General features: G+C 38.1%; 1 protein-coding gene across 2 annotated transcripts in view; it reads left to right on the top strand.

Annotated features, from left to right (window-relative positions):
* Positions 1-21,539, top strand: part of LOC111151671 (transcriptional adaptor 2A) — a 52,116-nt gene that overhangs the window by 2,927 nt on the left and 27,650 nt on the right. The window contains exons 2-6 of one of the 2 annotated variants that reach the window (XM_022509803.1): positions 367-494; positions 7,249-7,355; positions 8,647-8,706; positions 18,090-18,181; positions 20,104-20,261. In XM_022509803.1, coding sequence (XP_022365511.1) covers positions 470-494; positions 7,249-7,355; positions 8,647-8,706; positions 18,090-18,181; positions 20,104-20,261 — 442 coding nt within the window. In that variant the 5' untranslated portion in view covers positions 367-469. Of the gene's footprint in view, positions 1-366; positions 495-7,248; positions 7,356-8,646; positions 8,707-17,061; positions 17,168-18,089; positions 18,182-20,103; positions 20,262-21,539 lie in introns of those variants that run through there. The other variant, XM_022509804.1, reaches the window with a different exon arrangement.

The following is a 21,539-nucleotide window of genomic DNA, read 5'->3' as shown; positions in this document are numbered from 1 at the left end:
ATGACCTGAGTCGAAGGCAGAAGTGTCTGACTCTTGATTTGGGCTCAGGTCATGATCTTGGGGTCCTGGGATCAAGCCCTGTGTCGGGCTCTGTGATCAGTGGGGAGTCTACTTGAGATTTTCTCTCTCCCTCTGCCCCTCCTGCTGCTCTCACATGCACTTTCTCTCTCTCTCTCTCTCTTTAAAATAAGTATATCTTTAAAAAAAAAAAAAAACCCTTAAGACAAAATTTTAAAAAAGATAAAATAATTTGCTTAGCATTACAAAGCTAGGATGTGGTAGCACTGAATACGTTGCATTGTCTTCTTTGCATCTTGTCCCTTTGAATTATTTTCTGATCCATATACCACTTTTGTTTGTTCATAGGGGTCATCAAACTTTGGTGTATGTGTTGGCCAGTTTTGACATCTCCTTGAAGGAGCGCTGCATTGAGGAAGATCAAAACAAGACTGTTTGCAAATTTTAGGGAATGGACCGTTTGGGTTCCTTTAGCAGTAAGTATAGTGGGAACAAGTCCCAGGTGAATATTAAGAGCAAACTCAGGTGGAAGTTAATCAAAGAAGAAAAATAAGCACTTTGAAGTTAAAGCCCTGTGAATCTGATCCTAAAGGAATAAGAATATCAAATCAAAATAAAATTAACCAATACTTAATTGATTGCCCACTAAACACATGACACAAACATATAACCCTAGGTCTTGTAAGAAAACTATGCTCAGGCGTAATATGATTAACCTACAGTTTAATTTAAGAAAGCAGTTGGATTTCTCTTTAGAACCAATAACATATTTTAGATGCCTTGATAAAAAATTAAGTCAGTGGTAGAACAAAAGACATGCTTCTCTACCCCTTCCCTTTTAGGGGGAATTTGTGCTCTAAGAGTGAACCACAGTATTATAATAATAATGCAGAAAATTATGCTATGTGTGTGAAATAAATTCAGGCAGCCATAGCTATGGAGAAAAAAATACACTGCCTTTTTTTTGTTTCTGATGATAAGAGATTTGGCAGAAATAGAAATTCTATTGTTAGATATTAGTAGTGTTCCAATGAGAAGAAACAGAAAGCCACTTTTTAGGGTATTGTTTCCTTTTCACCAATTTCTTAAAGAACCTCATATTTACTCTGTCATCACACCTATCTATATAAAGTTAGGACAGAATGAAGTCTTCAAAACATCTAGTTCAAATCTCTCATTTTGCACATGGAGAAAACCTAAATGAATTTTCCTGATGCTAAAAAATGTAAACTGAAGGGCGCCTGGGTGGCTCAGTGGGTTAAGCTGCTGCCTTCGGCTCAGGTCATGATCTCAGAGTCCTGGGGTCCAGTCCCGCATCGGGCTCTCTGCTCAGCAGGGAGCCTGCTTCCTCCTCTCTCTCTGCCTGCCTCTCTGCCTGCTTGTGATCTCTCCCTGTCAAATAAATAAATAAAATCTTTAAAAAAAAAAAAAAGTAAACTGAAACCACTCCCATTCCCTTTTTTAAAATACTAAAAAAAAAAATAAATTATTTTTAAACTTTTTATTTGGAAATAATTTCAAATTTACAAGAAAGTTGGAAGAATAACAATCATACACAAAATCCTCATAGGCCCTTTGTTAATTTCTTACTCCATTTGTGTGTTTTGTTTCTCTGTAAATATATATACTGTATATAATACATATTTATATGTTCTTTTATGTGTAAGTAGATATGGATACCCCCCTTTTTTTTCCAGAATCTTTTAATGGTAAGGGACATATATCATGGCCCTTTACCCTTAAGCATTGTAGTGTTTATTTCCTGAGAATAGGGATATTCTATTTTTTAACTTCAGTAGGGTTATGAACTAGTAAATTTAACATCCATGAAATAGTTTTATCCGATTTGCCATCTAGTTCATTCAGTTTTGTAAGTTGACTCGGCAATGTTCTTTATGGTGTTTTTTTCCTTCTAATACAGGACACAGTCAAGAGTCAGATCTTACCTTAAGTTCCTGTGTTTCTTTAGTCTTCTTTTTTTTCTTTAAAGATTTTATTTATTTATTTATTTATTTATTTATTTATTTAAGAGAGAGAGAGAGAGAGAGAGAGAGAGAGAGAGCATGAGAGGAGAGAAGGTCAGAGGGAGAAGCAGACTCCCTGCAGAGCTGGGAGCCTGATGCAGGACTACTTGAGCCGAAGGCAGCGGCTTTAAACCAACTGAGCCACCCAGGCGCCCTCTGTAGCCTCCTTTGAACTGAAACATTTCCACAGCCTTTGTCTTTAGTGACATTCACACTTTTGAAGAAGACAAGCTCTTCCTCTCTCCCCCTTTTTTAAATTGAAGTTTCTTGTTTTTTTGTTGTTTTATTGAGGTTTGGTCTTGTTTTACACCTCATTGGTGATAATCATCTTGAAAACCCAGTTATGGTGTCTCTGAGTTCTTCACTGTATAATTTGTATTTTTCCCTTGGGTATAATAACCCATAAGGAAACACTTTCAGGCCATAAAGTATTGCATTCCTCATCAGAATTTCTCCCTGGATTTAATATCCATTATGGTTTTTCCTTAATCCAGTCTTTACTGTCATGCAAAATGATGATTTTTTTCAAATCCAGCACTCTCCACATTTGCTGCTTAGCATTTACAGAATTATATATGTTATACAGCTATATGTATTACGTGTAATATATATAATACATATTATATAATTTCTTGATTATATAATCAAGAGACCTGTCTCCCTTATTTCACTGATGTATTTATTGTAAGCGTGGACATGCGAATTCCTATTTTTTCAAGGGTTTATAATTCATTATCATACTTATTTTGGTTCTCAGATTGTCCCAGTTTGACCTCTGTAATCTCCTTTATTCTGGCTCCTACGTCCTTAATAACACCCATCACTTTTTTGAGCATCTCCTTACCTTTTGGCCACATGTTCTGGGTGCATCTCTTATCTTTCTTGCCCCAGCCCTGGAATCAGCCACTCCCCTGAGGAGCCTTGGTTCCATTTTTTTTTTTAGATTTTTATTTATTTATTTGACAGAGAGAGAGAGCACACAAATAGGGCATAGGGGGAGCTGCAGGCAGAGGGAGAGGGAGAAGCAGGCTCCCTGCTGAGTTAGGGAGTCTGATGCAGGGCTCGATCCTAGGACCCCAGGATCACCGAGCAAGCCAAAGTCAGACGCTTACATGACTGAGGCATCCAGGTGCCCTGTCCTGGTTCATTTTAATGAGGACTAATATTAGAGACCAAGATCTGGTTATTGCTACTAGCATGTTTTGTATCTTGGCTCTTAGACCTACAGAGCTGTGAAATATCTGTGATACATGCTATGTACATATACACCAACATACATACATATTTACCCATACATACACTTTTAAGAAATAGTGAGTTCCCATTGATACCTCCAGTTCATCTTCATAAGCTTTTTTCTTGTTTTGCCCCATTCCTTATTTGTGTGTCTTTTCCTTGGTGAGAACCTTGGCACCCAACATCAGCACAGTCTTCTCATACATCCAAAATTGTGTCAGAGTTGCTTTTCACATACCACTACATGAAACAGACCTCCTTCAGCAAGTTCAGGATTTATTAGCATCATTGAAGACTGAAGTTATATTGTTAAATGTCCATAAGCTGTTTAGATTTTTTTTTTCCTTTTTAGTGTGGTTATAGTATTCTTTTGAAATACTATTAGGTTCATCTGTTAATACTGCTTTCAGTTTTCCCTTTCTATATTTACTAATTCAGTTTTTTAAATTCAAGGAACATAACTACACTTCCAAAAGCCAAAACTGTAGTAAAATATATATTTGGAAAATTGTTACTCCTTCCTATGTCTCTTTCACTCCATTCCATTCCCTCTCCCCCAAACCCTTGTAGGTATCCAACTTCATTGTTCTCTAGTTTAACTGTCCTCTATTTCTTTTTGCAAAGATAATTGGACACACATATGTTTGGGGTTTTTCCCCCATTTTGTTCAGGAAAGATAGCATGCTATGTGCACTTTTTTTGAAAAAAATTTTTTTTTCACTTGAAAGAATCTTCTGGAAATACTGTTTTAGTTTGTAAGGGTTGTTCTCATTCCTTTTTTTTTAATAGTTGCGTAGTACTCCATTGTGGGGGTACTCCATAGTTTGTTCAACTACTCTCCAGGGCTTGGATATATCTAGGTAGTCTTTTTTAATGCCAGATAGTGTTCTAATGCATTCCCATCAGCAGTATATGAGAATGCCTCTTTCTCTCCATTCTTACTAAGAAAGTATTATTAAGACTTGGAGTTTTTGCCAGTCTGATGGGTGACAAGTTATATCTCTGTGTAACACTCTCTTATGAGTGAAATTGAGTGTCTTTTCATATGTTTAAGGGCCATTTTTTTGTCTTTCTCTTTTTTTCTAATTATCTCTTCATTTCTTTTGCAATAGGATTTTTGTTCTTTTTTTCTCCCCTCAGTTTTTAAGTTTTTATCATTGTATATTGGGAACTTTAGCCCTTTATCTGTAATATGCTTTCAAATATTTTCTTATAGCTTATTTGCCCTTTTATCTTGCATATGGTGTTTTTTTGCCAAGGAAGTTTTTTGCTTGTGTTGTATAATCAAATTTATTAATTTTTCATTGCCTTTAGATTTTGAATGATGATTTTTTAAAAAGCCTTTCCTTACTCTTAGGTTATAGAAGAGTTCTAGAATATCTTTGTGAAGGATAGTTTGACTGTGTGTATCAATATGTATGTTCAACAGTTCTAGTTCTAGAAAAATACATATTCCAAGGAACACAACAGCATTTTTCATAAATAGCAAAAAATTAGAAACAACATAAATGCCCACCAGTAGAGAAGAGATTTGATTAGTTGTTCTCAACCATACAAGACCCCATGTTTTCCTTTTATAATATTTTTAGAGCCCATTTACTCTTTGGAAACGAAATGCCTAGATAATATAACACATCTATACCCATGATGTCAAAGAAACAGAAATAATAATGCCCTAACTATAATACAAAGGATAAACAAAAGAGAATAATGAACTAATGTAATTTATTATAAAGTAATATGTATCTCAATATGTTTAGACACTATTTCAGTAGAAGACATAATGACTTAAGTAGTCAGATGCTTGCACCCATATGTTGAATCACTGTGAATCTTACAACTACAAAAGCACAGTGATTCATGTGTGTTGTATTGGTGACTCAGAAATCCCACAAGCTTGAATAACTCTTGGTAAAGTTCTGAACAAAACAAGATATAATCTCCTGTAGAAGTAGATGCAGTTGCCTTCCTGGAAAATTCAATATATATTAAAACTGTCAAAAACATTTTGTTTTATAGGTAACATGGAATTGGGTTCTAGGTTATGTAATTATGAACAGGTTTCTCACCAGCTTTGAATGTCTGGTAGGATATTTGAAAGTTGTACAGGACATGGATCACTACTTTGTTGAGTAGGAATGTCTTTTTTTTTTTTTTTTAAGATTTTATTTATTTATTCGACAGAGATCACAAGTAGGCAGAGAGGCAGGCAGAGAAAGACAGGGAAGCAGGCTCCCTGCTGAGCAGAGAGCCCGATGTGGGGCTCAATCCCAGGACTCGGGGATCATGACCCAAGCCTAAGGCAGAGGCTTTAACCCACTGAGCCACCCAGGCTCCCCATTGTGTAGGAATGTATTGAGCCATGTAGGGCATCTAGCATCCCTGGTCCTCACCTGCTAAATGCCAGTAGTACTCTCTAGTCCTTGTGGCAACAAAAAAAGCATTTCCTCAGATTTCCAAAATGCCTTCCTAGGGGACAGTTGAAAACTATTAGGTTAGCTGATGGGTACAATGGAATATTATTCATACATTAAAAGGAACAAGGAAGATGTACACGTAAGGTCACGAAGGATATTGACAGTATATCATCAAGTGAAAAAGCCTACAAAACATCGTGTATAGTATCACTTTTGTTAAAATACGTACATACGCATCCATTGAAGAAAGGCTGGAACTCAAAACATTAATAAAGATGACTTTATGCTTTTGTTGTCTAAAATTCTTAAAACTATAAATTGGGTTACTTTTACAAAATAATTACTTCTTGATGTAAGGGTTTAAAAGCTCTTTGGTCAGTGACAGATTTTTTTCTTGAGGAAAGAAAAACAGCTTATATCAGTAAAAGATTGTAAGGAAGAAGGTAATTTGGTAAAAATTGTCATCTGACATTTAATTTAAAACAACTTTGTTCTTCCATGTCAAAATTTAAAATGGGAGAAGCAGGGTAGTTGCTGTTCTATATACTTATTTTGAAGCTATTGCTAGGATTATGTTTCTTTCCCCTGTTGTCTTCCTCCAGGTCTTCATTTAGAAACAAATGAAAAGAAATTTTTAAAAAAGGAAACAAATGAAAAGAACAATAATCATCACTTGAAGGGGAAAGGTGCCTTGAAGAGTATTTCTTGGGTTTTAGGAAGGAAAGTGCTATTACAGAATGTGAGAAATCCTGCTTCAGGCCAAGCAGATTAAATTCTTTCATCTACCTTCAAAGCCTGTGTTTTCTTAGACTCCTGCTGTTCAGGAGCCTAACTCCTCCTGAGCAACTTCTCTAGGTTGCCTTGGCTCTAGAGAGGCAGAGTTTAGGGGAACCAGGGAAACACAGTATCTGCTTTTTTTTTTTTTTAATCACTTTCGACAATTTAGATTTTACTTCTTGCCTTAATATTTTAGAGACAATACAATAACAATCATTGAAACTATAGGAAGGTGAGCTAAACTCTCTACTTACCATGAGAGAAAGGGAGCTTTCCTGGGTTTAAGTCTCAACTCAGATATATAGTAGTATATCGCAAACAGATACTTAAAGGAGTTTTTCACCCCAAATTTTATTATGAAAATTTGCAAACTTACAGAAAAGTCGAAAGAACAGTACAGTTGGTCACTACCTACATTCAACAATCATTAACATTTGTCACATTTGATTTATCTAAAAATATATGTGTGTGTTGTGTAAGTATGTGACATTTTCTCTCCTGGAAAAATAACTAGGAGGGAAATCTTATGTTTGTAAATTTCTCTGCAGGGGTCCTATCTACTTAAATGCCATTTATAGCAGTAGATCCTACTACAGGAAGGAACAAAGCTGCCTTGAAAGAAAAACGTAATTTTTGTTTTTTCTTATTTAGAATGAGCTCATCTTGTCTCCAAGACAAGCTGAATCTTCTGCAGAGCTCACCACCTATGTAGTTATTTGCAGATTTTCACCTTCTTACCGTTTGGTAATCATAACATGTTTTTCTTTTTGTTCTAGATGATCCCTCTGATAAGCCACCTTGCCGAGGCTGCTCCTCCTACCTCATGGAGCCTTATATCAAGTGTGCTGAATGTGGGCCGCCTCCTTTTTTCCTGTGCTTACAGGTAACTTTTCCATTACACAGTTCACCAGTGAAAAGTTGGGGAACAGAGCAGTTGGATGACATAGACTGTTGAATATTCTACATCTCTATATCAGCTTAATGCTCAACATTGCTTTTGCCAGGAGATTTAAAGTATTGAGACTAAAGGGACTGCAGGTTGGCTCAGTTGGTTGGGTGTCTGCCTTTGGTCATGATCTCGGTGTCCTGGGATTGAGCCCTACGTAAGGCTCTCTGCTCAGCGAGCAGCCTGCTTCTCCCTCTCCCACTCCCCTGCTTGTGCTCTCTCACTCTCTGTCAAATAAATAAATAAAAACCTTTTAAAAAAATAAAAATAAAGTATTGGGACTCTGGGAAACAGAATTGGAGGATTATTCCTTTTGATAGCACCAATGGCACTGTTACTGAAGAGTGATCTTTGGGCAGGTGACAAGGGAGCAAGTCATTCTATGGATGATGATAGTAATAATACTAATTACAAGTGCTAACTTTGTTGTCGAGCACTTTTTTGAGTAATTTGCGTAAATTAACCTTTAGTTCATCACTATAACCCTATGAAGTAGGTATGATTAGCATCCCCATTTTATAGAGAGAACTCAGGCAAAGAGAGTTTAAATAATTTGCTGAAGGTCACGGAGCAAATACCATATTTTATTGGATCCAAGATGCTATTGATTATAAGAAGCATCCCAGTTTTAAAAATGACAAATGGCTGATGGAAATTGTAATACCCTTTTTATTATAAGATGAAGCCTCATTATAGAGTTTATAAAATATGAAAAAGTACGTGTCTTAGATTTGCCTAAATACTTTAAGTTTGGAACCAGGTTTCAAATTTACTCTTAGTCTGATTCCAGGGCTTATGCTCTTTTTTTTTTTTTTTTTTTAAAGATTTTATTTATTTATTTATTTGACAGACAGAGATCACAAGTAGGCAGAGAAGCAGGCAGAGAGAGGAGGAAGCAGGCTCCCCATCGAGCAGAGAGCCCAATGTGGGGCTCGATCCCAGGACCCTGCTTTAACCCACTGAGCCACCCAGGCGCCCCAGGGCTTATGCTCTTATCAAAAGAGGAGATGTCCTAGGAAAAAGTCAGCTTTTCAGATTACTTTTTCCTCTGTGAGCGCCACTGAAGAGCTGTGATCAGGTATGTAACCATCCGCTTGTGGCTGCAGACAAGATTAAGTGAATTCTTAACTCATCCTAAGAGTAGAGTACCTCCAAACCATCTTTCATCCTATAAGAAAGCGCTACAGAAAGTAGCTTTTTGATAACTTACTTTTCCTTTCTTTTGCAGTGTTTCACTCGAGGATTTGAGTACAAGAAACACCAAAGTGATCATACTTATGAGATCATGGTAATGGTGAAGTTGAAGGGAATTTCCATTCATTTGTCAAGTATTGTATTGGGAATATCTTTTTCTTCATCTCCAAGTATCTCCTTCCCTTTTCTTTCTTCCTCTTCTGATTAGGTAATCATTTCCTAGTAAGTGTTTTAGGGTTTTATGGACCTACTAAGTCATTAAGTCCAAAAATCATTTTATATACTCAGGGTTTTTTTTTTCCAAAGATTTTATTTATTTATTTGACAGAGATCACAAGTAGGCAGAGAGGCAGGCAGAGAGAGAAGAGGAAGCAGGCTCCCCGTGGAGCAGAGAGCCCCATGCGGGGCTTGATCCCAGGACCCTGGGATCATGACCCAAGCCAAAAGCAGAGGCTTTAACCCACTGAGCCACCCCCGCGCCCCAATATATACTCAGATTTTTATTTCAAACTTGGAAGGAATTTGAAAGTACTTATTGAGGGTACCTGGCTGGTTCAGTCAGAGTATGTGACTCTTGACTTCGGGGTTGTGAGTTCAATCCCCATGTTGGGGGTAGAGTTTCCTTTAAAAAAATTTAAAGGTTAAAAAAAAGTACTTGTTGAAATTTACTGATATAACGATAAGAGGTACACTGCATTTTAGGTTCACTGATAAACATACAGTAAATGTGTTGTTGCAGTGTTTTGGCTAATGATGTTATTATGTGGTTCATGTGGGCAGTGGTGAAGTTTACATCTGGCACTCCCTCCTCCTGCCTTGGGGAAATTAGTTACCCTCTGAGGGTGAAGTTATAAAATGACATTGAGTGAATGATACGACAGACTGGCTTATAGGCCAGAATAAGACTTGACTGGGGGGCACCTGGGTGGCTCAGTGGATTAAGCCTCTGCCTTCGGCTCAGGTCATGATCTCAGGGTTCTGGGATCGAGCCCCGCATCAGGCTCTCTGCTCAGCAGGGAGCCTGCTTCCTCCTCTCTCTCTGCCTGCCTGTCTGCCTACTTATGATCTCTATCTGTCAAATAAATGAATAAAATCTTTAAAAAAAAAAGAAAAAAAAGACTTGATTGGAACCTGATTGATTGTACTGCCGCCTCTAAAGAAGGAATGAGAGGCAGGTGTTGATAGTATCCCTTCCAAGCTCTAGTCAGAGGAATGGGCACTTTATTTATTTATTTAAAGATTTTATTTATTTATTTGAGAGAGAGAGACCAGGAACAGAGGGCAGGGGAGAGGCGGGTAGGGAAAGGGAGAAGCAGGATCCCCATGGAGCAGGGAGCCCACTGTGGGACTCCCAGGACCCTGAGACCATGACCTGAGCCAAAGGCAGACGCTTAACTGACTGAGCCACCCAGACATTCTGAATGGGCACTTTAATAAGCCAAAATGAATGTCTGGTCTGCTTGGCAGGTGTATATATCTTCTTAAAGATAGTTTTGTCGGTTACAGAAAATAACAAGGCACCAAGTAATTTTCTTAACATTTGGCCTCCCATTCAGTTTGTTTTTTGTTTTTTGTTTTTTTCAGGAAAAAATATTGGCTGGGAATTTAACAATAATAATTTCACATTGTGAGTTAATCCACTTATACTTGTGTCAGTTTTCTGTTGCTCCCATAACAAATTATCAAAAATTAAGTGGTATAAGATTACACAGATTTCTCGTCTCACAATTCTGTAGGTCAGAAGACCATTAGGCTCACCTGCTTTGCTGCAGTTCCTATAATGTCAAAAATGAAGGTGTTGCCTGCCTGGGCTTTTAGCTAGAGGTCCTGGGAGAGAGTCTGATTCCAGTCTGCTTCTGTTCTCATTCAGGTTGTTGACAGAATTCCCTACCTTGAGGTTGTAGGACTGATGCCACTCTTCCTTTATTGGCTGATGGCCAGGGCTTGCTCTCAACCTCTAGAGACCGTTCTTCATCCTCAAAGCTAGCAGGGATCAGGAGTTCTTGAGGGTGATTGACGAAAAATGCCTGGAGTCTTTCTGTTCTCTCTTGCTTCCTTTGTGCTGAATCTCCTGCCTCCTTTCTTCTTTTTTACTTTTTCAAAGACTTTTCATTGATTTGATAGAGCACAAGCAGGGGAGTGGCGGGCAGAGAGAGAGGGAGAAGCAGGCTCCCTGCTGAGGCTTGATTCCCAGGACCCTGAGACCACAACCTGAGCCAAAGGCAGACACTTAACTGACTGAGCTATCCAAGTGCCCCCCTTCTTCTTTAAAGGAAGTTTTATTGGAGTGCCTGGGTGGCTCAGTTGGTTAAGTGCTTGTGGCTTGGGTCATGATCCTGTGGGATCCTGGGATCAAGCCCTACATCAGGCTGTCTGTTCATTGGGGAGCCTGCTTCTCCCTCTCCCTCTGCATACCACTCTGCCTACTTGTGCTCTCTCTCTGTGTGTCAAATAAATAAATATCTTTCAAAAAGTAAAGGAAATTTTATATAAGTAATCTCTACACCCAGCATGGGGCTCAAACTCATGACTCTGAGATCAAGAGTCACATGTTCTTCTGACTAAGCCAGACAAATTCCCCTCTCTTACCTCCCTTTTCTACTTTTAAAGCCTTGTGTAATTTCATTGGACCCACACAAATTAATCTAGGCAGCTATCCCTATTTTAAGATCAGCTGATTAGTGCCTTAATCCCATCAGCAGCCTCCCCTCATAGTAATATCTAGTTACTATTTGATTGAATAATCAGGGGACAGGAATCTTGGGGGTAGAGAGGTGCATCTTTGAAATTCTGCCTAGCACAGTGCCATAATATATCTACTTCAGTCTGTTAGACGTTTAGAAAGGGTGAATTAGCATCTCTGAGTCTGATTATTTGTGGGGTTCTGTTTAAAATGAGTTTCTGGGCCTATAATGCTGAGAGTCAGATCCTGGTCCATAATTAAAGAAAATGCTCCTTAGTTAGAGTTCTTGGCAACCAATGACTAGCCTTCCCCTCCTTCTCTCTAAACACCTTCAGTCTTATAGTTTCTCCACTAATTATAAGATTTGGAATAAGATTTTTTATATTAGACTTTGTTTTAGAGAGCAATTATAGGTTTGCAGCAGAATTGAGTAGAAAGTCAAATTTCCTATATATCTCCTGCTCCAACACATGTATAGTCTTTCCCATTAACAACATCCCTCATGAGAGTGGTATGTTTGTTTTAACTAATGAACCTACATTGACACCTCATTATCATCCAGAGTTCCCATTTACATCAGAATTTACTCTTGGTGTTGTATATTCTGTAGGTTTATACAAATATGTAATGTCATGTATCCACCATTATAGTATCCTACAGAATAGTTTCATGGCCCTAAAAATCCTCTGTGCCTTGCCTGTTCATCCATCCCGCCGCCCCCCACCCTCTGGCAACCACTTATCTTTTTATAGTCTCCATAGTTTTGCTTTTCCCAGAATGTCATATAATTGGAATCATGCAGTATATAGTCTTTTCAGATTGGCTTCTTTCACTTGGTACTATTTATTAAAGTTTCCTCCATGTCTTTTCATGGCTTGATCGATCATTTCTTTTTAACACTAATTAATATTCCATTATTTGGACATATCACAGTTTATATTTATCCGTCCACCTACTAAAAGACGTCTTGGTTGGCTCCCAAGTTTTGGGAATTAAGAATAAAGCTGTTACAAGCATCCATGTGCAGGTTTTTCTGTGGACATAAGTTTTCAGCTCCTTTGGGTAAAAACTAAGGAGTCCAATTGCTGATCACATGGTAAGGTTGTTTAGTTCTGCGAGAAACTGCCAAACTTGTCTTCCAAAGTGGCTGTGCCACTTTGCATTCCCACCGGCAACAAATGAGAGTTCTTGATGCTCCACATCTTCACAGCATTGAGATCAGTGTTCTGCATTTTGGCCATTCTAATAGGCATGTAGTGGCATCTCTTCATTTTGGTTGACATTTCTCTGTTAGGATGTGAAATATCTTTTCATATTAATATTTTTTTTTCTCTTTTGTCAATTGCAAAATGAATGAAGGGTTGGGGAAATGTGGTCAAATTATGTATGACTTTGAGTTCATTTCACCAACATATCAGATCTTCAGAAAACTGAAGATTCTTCCCAAATTCACGCAAAAATGCCTAGAACCAGAACACAGATTTTTTTCCTTTGAATTGTTTTCACAATTCCTTAGGCTAATTCAGTATAGGCTGGATAGATTGATGGTTAGCCACTATAGGAAAACTGTGCTCTCTCTAGCTGTTCTGGGCACCATGCCTTCCGCATAATCCTGAAGGCACTAAGTTTCACTCCAAGGCCAATTAAGTCTTCTGATTACATCATCTTTTTCTCACATATTCAACACCCATATGAGCACATTTCAGAATTCTGTCCTTTGGGGAGTTTTTGGAGGTTACTAATACTCTCTTTTTTCCTGCCAATCTTATCTATTCCCAGATAAGGGAAAGAAGAATCCTTCCTTCTGTAGGAATGATGACCAAATTTTAGCTTTCTACACATGAAGCCACTAGAAACTTGATTTTTCTTTTTTTTTCTTTTTTTGCATATGAAGCCACAGAAAACTTTAAATGGTTTTTTGTACTTTTGTCATCTCACAGTGCTGTATTTTTGGAAGTTACTCATGCTGTGGTGGGTGGTGCATTAATCAAGAATTCTTGAGTTCTGTGCCTTTTTTTGTCTTATAATTCTTAGAACCTTGAACAAGTCAAGGCACCTCTTTCTGCCACACCCTTTATACCAGTGATTTTAAACTTTAGTGCCTAAGAATCACCTGGGAGCTTCTTAAAATTATAGATTCCTAGTCCTTACTCCTAGAGATTCTGGTTAGTAAGGCTAAGATTGGGTCCAGGAATTGAACAACACTGATTTAACTTTAAGAAAAACTCCCTTATGCCCATTTATTTTTTTGGTGTAGAAAGTCTTTCTTTCTTTCTTTTTTTTTTTTAAGATTTTATTTATTTGTTTGACAGAGATCACAAGTAGGCAGAGAGGCAGGCAGAGAGAGAGTAGGAAGCAGGCCCCCTGCTGAGCAGAGAGCCTGACACAGGACTCCATCCCAGGACCCCGGGATCATGACCTGAGCCGAAGGCAGAGGCTCTAACCCACTGAGCCACCCAGGTGCCCTTGTAGAAGGTCTTTCTTACTTACCTCACAGTAAAGTTAGTGAGGACTAATTAATTTCCCAAAGTACAGTTTTAGAGATAACATAGGCTTTTCAACTACGAGTTTTTATATTATTTGTATTTATGCTATTTACCAGATTATTATGAATATAGACTTAGAATAAATGACATAGACTTCTCTTTTAGATCTCATAATACCTCATGTGCAGTCATATTCATAGTATGTAGTCAGATAAAAATGTGTTGCTTATTAGCAGTATAATTTCACAAATCATGGACATTTTTTTTCTTTTGTCATCAACCAAAGGTATAACAATTGCTAAATGACTGTGTAATCTGAAGGTCTCTCCTGTCTCCTTTTTAAAATAACTTGTAGAAAATTTCAAAAAACCAAAATTTTATGTATACACTAAAATAGAATATGTTTTAGTTATCTGTTGCTACCTAATAGCTACTTCAAAACATTGTGGCTTAAAATACCAACTATTTTATTGTCTCCCATAGTTCCGCGGGTCAGAATTCCGATTGGGCACAGTGAGGGTGGCTTTCACGTCCACATGATGTGCTGAGGCTAGAAGTCCACCGAGCCTTTTTCATACTTCTGGTACCTCAGAACGGCTTGAGTTGGTTGGGAGACAGCTGGAATTTTTCTTTTTTCTTTCTTTCTTTTTTTTTAAAGATGTTATTTATTTGATAGAAAGCCTACAAGCTGGGGGCAGAGGGAGAGAGCATCTGATGCAGACTCCACGCTCAGAGTGCAGAGCCCAATGTGGGGCTTGATCTCACAACCCTGATATGGTGACCTGAGCTGAAACCAAGAGTTGGCCACTTAACCAATTGAGCCATCCAGGCACCCCCAGTGGGAATATTTTAACTGTCTGGTTCTTCTCCAGGTAGCCTTAGCCCTCCTTCCTCTCCCTAAAGCTGTTCCACATAGTCTCTCTGGCAAGGAAGTTAGCTTTCTGACATGGTCATTCAGATCTCCCAAACCACAAAAATGGAAGCTGCCAGGCCTTAAGCAAGTCACAGGTCCAGCCCATATCAAATGGAACGGGACTGCACCAGGATGATTCTGGAAGTTAATGGGGAGCTACCATTGTAATCCAACTACTACTTATAATACAGTATAATAAAGTCCCATATACTTGTTACTAGCTCTTAAAATTATCAACTCATAGCCTATCTTGTTTCATCTAAACCCCCACTTCTCCAGATTATTTTGAAGCAAATCCCCCAGACATTTTATTTTTTCTATAAATGCTTTACTAGATCTCTCAAAAATTTAATTCAAGTCACTTTTTTCATTATTCCCCAGTCGTGTCATAAGAGCTTTTTAAAAATATCTCTGCTCCCTTCTCTACCCCTGAAAATAATTACTGTTCTGATTTTTATCACCATAGATCTGTTTTGCATATTCTAGAACTGCATATAAATGGATTTATACTGTATGTACTCTTATTTCTGGTTTCTTTCAGCATACTTTTGAGATTCATGTTGTGTATAGTAGTTGATTCCTTTTTGTTACTGAATAATATTCTGTGGTATGAATATGATAGTATTCGTTCTGTTGATTGGATACCTGGGTTTTTCTTTGTTTTTATGCTATTATGAATAAAGCTGTTATGAACTTTCCTGTATAAGGCTTTCTGTGGACATAATGTTTTTTGTCCTTGGATAAATACGTAAGAGTGGAATTGCTTGGTCATAGAATAAGTGATTACTCATATTTAACTTTTAAGGAAGTATCAGAGTTTCCTAAGTGGTTGTAGTATTTTACACCGCTGCCAGCAATGAATGAGAGTTCTGATTGTTCCCCATGCTTGCAAACTTTTGATATTGTTGATTTCTTCATTTTAGCTATTCTTATGAGTTTCATGAGTGTGTAGTGGTATCATAATTTTTTTTTAACTTTTACAATTTAATTGGGATACAAATAAGGTCCATACATTCCAATTGGTTGCTTCTTACGTGTTTTCTGTTCTGTGGGTGTTCCTCTCTACCTATCCCCCTTCCCTCAGTCTTTCTCTTGTTTCTTATAGTTTATTTGATTTTTAAAAAACATAAGTTCTCTGTCTTACAGATATTAGTACAGTGTGAATTTTGCTGTTAACATGTTCTTCGGTCTTCTATGTTTCCTGTAAGTTGGTAGTTACATATAACAGCTATCTCAGATTCATTTATGATCATTGTATAGATCTGTTCATCAGGGATTGCAAAATAGTTATTTTCTAACCTTAGCACTAGCACTCTTTATTTATTTATTTTTTAAAGAGAGTATATGCACAATAGGGAGGCAGGGAGGGAAGAGGGGTGGAGAGAGAGGGAGAGAGAGAATCTTAAGCAGACTCCATGCTCGGCGCAGAGCTCGACACAGGGCTCTATCCCATGACCCTGAGGTCGTGAGTCAAATCAAGAGTCAGTTGCTTAAGCGACTGAGCCACCCAAGGGCCCCCCAGAACTCTTTATGAATTAAAATAATTCTATAAAAAGAAATGTCTCATCTCTGTGGTCACCCTGAGGTAAAGTTTGTACAGGAAAGCCAGGATAAATACCTGATTATTTCCCTTTATTTACTAATTTTGAAAATATGAGTTGGTTCCCTGGTGTCCTCTAGATATTTAGAAGATTTTATGTATTTCAGTTCTTTGCAATTATTATCCTTGTTAATGCTCAAAATGTTCCATCTTTGGTTAGTGGGAGCCTCTACAAATTGGCCTCTGCATCCTTTTGACATGACCTGTACAGGCTTTGAGAGTCTCTTTGCTTTCGATTATGACAAAATGTTCTAGTCTCATCTGGTACATTTTCTGACTGGAACCTAGAATCAGGTCTTTTTTTTTTTTTTTTTTTTTTTAATTTTTATTTGACAGACAGAGATCACAAGATCACAAATAGGCAGAGAAGCAGGCAGAGAGAGAGGAGGAAGCAGGTTCCCCGCTGAGCAGAGAGCCCGATGCAGGGCTGGATCCCAGGACCTTGGGATCATGACCTGAGCCAAAGGCAGAGGCTTTAACCCACTGAGCCACCCAGGTGCCCCGAATCAGATTTTTCTTCAAAGAGCCCTGTTTCCTTTAGTGGGAGATAGTGTTTAGTGACTGCATACTGGGCGTTAGAAGTGTTCATTGCTACTGGGTTGGTCGTTATTTCTAGACTTTTTCATCGAACAGTGTTAGGAAATTATTCTTTTGAGACAAAATACATTGTAAGTTCCTACTAAAACTTTCAATTCAAATATAAGACTATACAGTTTTTACATAATCATAGATGTTATACCTGTATCTTTCTAAATTCCAGGCCAGAAATCCTACTGCCCAATGACACCAGCAAGATTGCTTATTTGCTTTATCCCATAACACATCTGCTTACAATGACCTCAGAATAACTATACCAACACTCCTGAAAACAGTGTAAGATTTTTTTTTTTTGGCAGTTTTTAATTCAAAGGTGTATTCTACTAGAGATATATAATCAAATCACTGTTTTTCTTTTTTAAGATTGTATTTATTTGATAGAGACACAGTGAGAAAGGGAACACAAGCAGGGGGAATGGGAGAGGGAGAAGTAGGTTTCCTGCCGAGCAAGGAGCTCAATGTAGGGATCGATCCCAGGACCCTGGGATCATGACCCAAGCCAAAGGCAGATGCTCAATGACTGAGCCACCAGGCGCCCTTCAAATCACTGTTTTAAAGTCATGTGGGATATTTTCTTTCTGTGATTATGCCTTAAAATCAATTTATAGGTTTGTTACATTTTGTTTTTGACTCTCAGGATTTTAAATTTAGTAGTTAATGTACAATATTTATATTTCAAAGTCAGATCTACAAAACAAGGAATATTCAGAGAGGTTTAGATTCTATCCCTCCCTTCCCCATAGCTAACCACTTCTTTAAATATATCGTTTATTCTTCCGCTTAAGAAAACATAAATATACACATATTTATATTGACTTGATTTTTAGCTTAGTGGGAACATACTATAATATTATCTCTACCTTTGTGCTAAGTTTAAAAAATATTTTGGGGTACCTAGATCGCTCAGTTAAGTGTCCAACTCTTCATTTCGGCTCAGGTCATGATCCCAGGATCCTGGGATCGAGCCCCGCATCAGGCTGTCTCCTCAGTGGGGAGCCTGCTTCTCCTTCTTCCTCTGCCCCTCACTCCCACTCAAGCTCTCTCTTCTTTTGCTGTACTCTCTCTCTTTCTCAAATAAATAAAATCTTAAAAAAAAAAAGTGAGAATGACAGTCATTTGAGTATGAATTAACACTGCATTTCAGGTTGCTGGGTTCCATTTCTACATCTGTTCTTAGGCAAAACTTTTTCCTCCTTAGACCTCAGATTTTCCTGTTCTTGACCCCAGCTGGACTGCTCAAGAAGAAATGGCTCTTTTAGAAGCTGTGATGGACTGTGGCTTTGGAAATTGGTAAGAGCTTGGTGTTAAGGTTTGTCGAGCCCTAGGGGGCTCAGAGAAGAAGGTGCTGTTGAAGGGTAAAGTGAAGAGCTTCAGAAAGAGGAGTTTGGGTTGGGGGGGGGACGCATATGTTACTTCTCTGTTGACCCATGACTTAGAGATTTGTCCTCTTCCATTCTGCATATTATTTTCCATGGCCGAAATGCCTCACAGAGATATGGTATGTTTCATTGTCCATGACTGGGCAGTTCTAAAAGACCACTTTGGACACATCAGCACACGGAAGGTTGGTTATATCTTTCTGAATACTGGAGAAGTTTAGAGTTAAATAGTTATTGCTCCTTTCTGAGTTTAGGAATTTTTCTTGACTGTGGATACCCTCACCATTTAAGTGAGTCAGACTTTAGGTAGATGGCCATAGCTTACTTGAGACTTGAGTTTGGGAGACCTGTTCTTCGCATTCCCTGTTTTTAGCTTGCAGATAAATCCAAGCCTGGCAGAACTGAACAGCACTCATTGCTGTTGCCGTAGAGGAAGTGCCACTTAATAATAATGTTACCACTTTCACTTTTACTTTTTGGGAATACTTTCACACTGATGATTTCATTTTGTGAAATAGATAGTGGGGGGACATTATTAAATTATATTTCTTTCATGAAGAATCTGAAGCTTAGGAATTTAAGATCATTTTTCATGATCATATAGCTTATTAGTGAAGGATTCCTAGCTAGATTCTCTCTGTCCTGACTTCCTAGTATAAGTAATCTCTCCTGGTAGTCATAGAATATACTGTGCTACCTCCATTGTGTCCAGGGTCCTGGAAGGAGGAAGCTTGAGTTCAGTTCACATATGCTTGTATTTATTCAGCATTTAGTAACCATCATAAAATATTGTGTACTATAGGGAATACTAAAGAAGACAGAAAAAGTGATCACTTGTGAGGAGCTTGCTAATCATCTTAGGCCTAGTTTTTCATCTTTTGCTTGCTGTTCTGATGTTCTAAAATGGACGAATCCTACCTGTTCCCCTTCCCCGTTGGTAAAGACCACAAAAAAAAGAGACTACTTGTCTGTCAACTGTGAGTAAGACACTAAACTTGGTGGTGAGGGTGGTAGAGCTAAAAATTATGACATGTATCCTGCCCTCAAGAAGCTTTTAATCCATTAGGGAAATCAAAATATATATAGGGATGATTGGAATACATGAAGCAGAGCATAATCATGCCTTAGGAGATGGGCAAGTTAAGTACTGGAGAGGAGAGAGCTCAAGAGGGAACTTGGCGAGCTTCCTCTTCCACTCCTCCATCCCCGGGCCTTAGGACTCAGAGATCTGAAGTACAGATTCTGGCTTTGTGCACTTATGTGTTTTATTTTCTCAAGCAAGTTTCATAGTCTCCTTGGGCCTCTTTTTTTCATCTGTGAAACTGTGAAATTACGTGGCTAATACTAGGATTAACTTATACCGTGTTGTGAATGTTTCTGGCTTAGTGCTTGGCCTGTCATTGGCACTCTGGTAAAGATATGTTTGTCCACGTGAAGTGTTCTGTAAACTCTAAAACATGATGCAAGTATAAAACTGTACTTATGTACATTTTGAGTGTTCTGAAGTGGTTTATTATAGCAGTTCTTTCCCTGAGGCCTAGCTCACATGGAAATTTACAGATTTTTTTTAGTGATGTTCCTTGTTTTAGTGAAAGGAAAGCACTTTTTGGATATCATTTCTATATCTTGGAATAGCAGGATCTGGCACACCAGATTACACCAATGTTAGTCTTCTGTTTCTCTCATCGTTCAGCTGATAGCTCCATGAGACTGGTCGGAGGCATCAAATTCCAGATATTTATTTAGATGGGACCTAAAATATGGAAAGAATAAACCATGTTTTGACCTCTTTGTATAAATGGTCAGAGCTCTCTCTTTTGCTCACGATCCTAGGCAGGATGTAGCCAATCAGATGTGCACCAAGACCAAGGAAGAGTGTGAGAAGCACTATATGAAGCATTTCATCAATAACCCTCTGTTTGCATCTACCCTGCTGAACCTGAAGCAGGCGGAGGAGGCAAAAACTACTGACACAGCCATTCCATTTCATTGTAAGTATTGCTGAGAGATGCTTAGCTCATCTTCAGGCCCTGTTGCAGGAGCAGATAAACAGTGGTCTGGGCAACTGAAGAGCTTATGGAAGATGGGAGGAGTTGGCATGGCAGTTACTGAGAGTCAGGGCTATAATGGGGCAGGGAACGGTCAGAGTTCCATACCGGAAATCCCAGTGCCCAGAAATGGTGTGTGGTCCCACCCACTCTGAGGCTTACCAGTGAGGAACATACCAGTGTTCGTTAATGCTTCTGTGGATAAGATGTCCAGATTGAACCAAACTTCATGCTTTGGAGGGTTTACGATTGTAGATATGAGTTACTTAAGAGAGTCCAGTATTTGATTCACTATTATTAATCATCCCAGTGTTGAGCCCAAGAAGCAATTTGTTATTTTAGTTCAAAGCAATTTAGTTACTTAGTTTTGGTAGTAGTAGCGAGCCTTTTTTTTTTTTATCTCCTGTGGCTAAGCAACTCGTGGGTCTTCTAACAAAACGTAACTAAAACCATGATGAATTATAAATGGACATCTTCGCTGAATGACTCCCAGAGCACAAATAATGAGATAACGAATGTTTTCTTCAGGCCACCCTCCCCTCCCCGCCCCTTTACTCAGACTCTGTAGAAACAGTTTCAGAGCTGATTAACTCAAAGCCTGATGATACCTATTTGGAAAACACTTTGGATGGTAGCATTTTGTTTTCAAATCCATTAGATCATTTGTTCCTCATAGCAACACAGTGATATAGGCAGAAGAAGTGCTTTTGCTTTATACATGAGGAAACAGATTCAGAAAAGTTAAATAATTTGTGTCTCATGGGACTAGAGAATATTGGAGCTGGGACCCAATTCCAGCTAACTTCCAAATCCCGAGGGTTTTGTTTTTTTTTTTTTTTTTTGCTTTTCAGTTGCGTGAGACTTGTAAATTGATATTGGTCCTAAGGGGTAAGGAAACAAGCAGACAGGGTACATGCTTATGTTCTCTATAATATTAAAGAGAAGATACTTGGTTTTATTATGTTAAGAAAGCACAAATTAAAAGGAATTTCCCCATTTTATTTAGAGAATTCCCTCAGTCTTAGTTTCCTTTTTAAGAAATCAGTCTGTTTCCATAATACTTTATTTTTCTCACTTTTCTCTTTATAAAAATGTTTTGAATTTTATTTATTCTCTCAGACACTGTTGTTTTTTTTTTCAAACACAAATATTTCAGAGTATAAATGAGGACTATTTCTCTGTCACTTTTTCATGCCAGTATTTTATTAACTAACTAAGAAC

The sequence above is a fragment of the Enhydra lutris genome, unplaced genomic scaffold (assembly GCF_002288905.1).
Source record: "Enhydra lutris kenyoni isolate GAN:26980312 unplaced genomic scaffold, ASM228890v2 scaffoldscaffold26, whole genome shotgun sequence".
NCBI lineage: Eukaryota > Metazoa > Chordata > Mammalia > Carnivora > Mustelidae > Enhydra > Enhydra lutris.
Note: the sequence above shows the minus strand (reverse complement) of the source record. Positions and strands in the feature narration are given on the sequence as shown.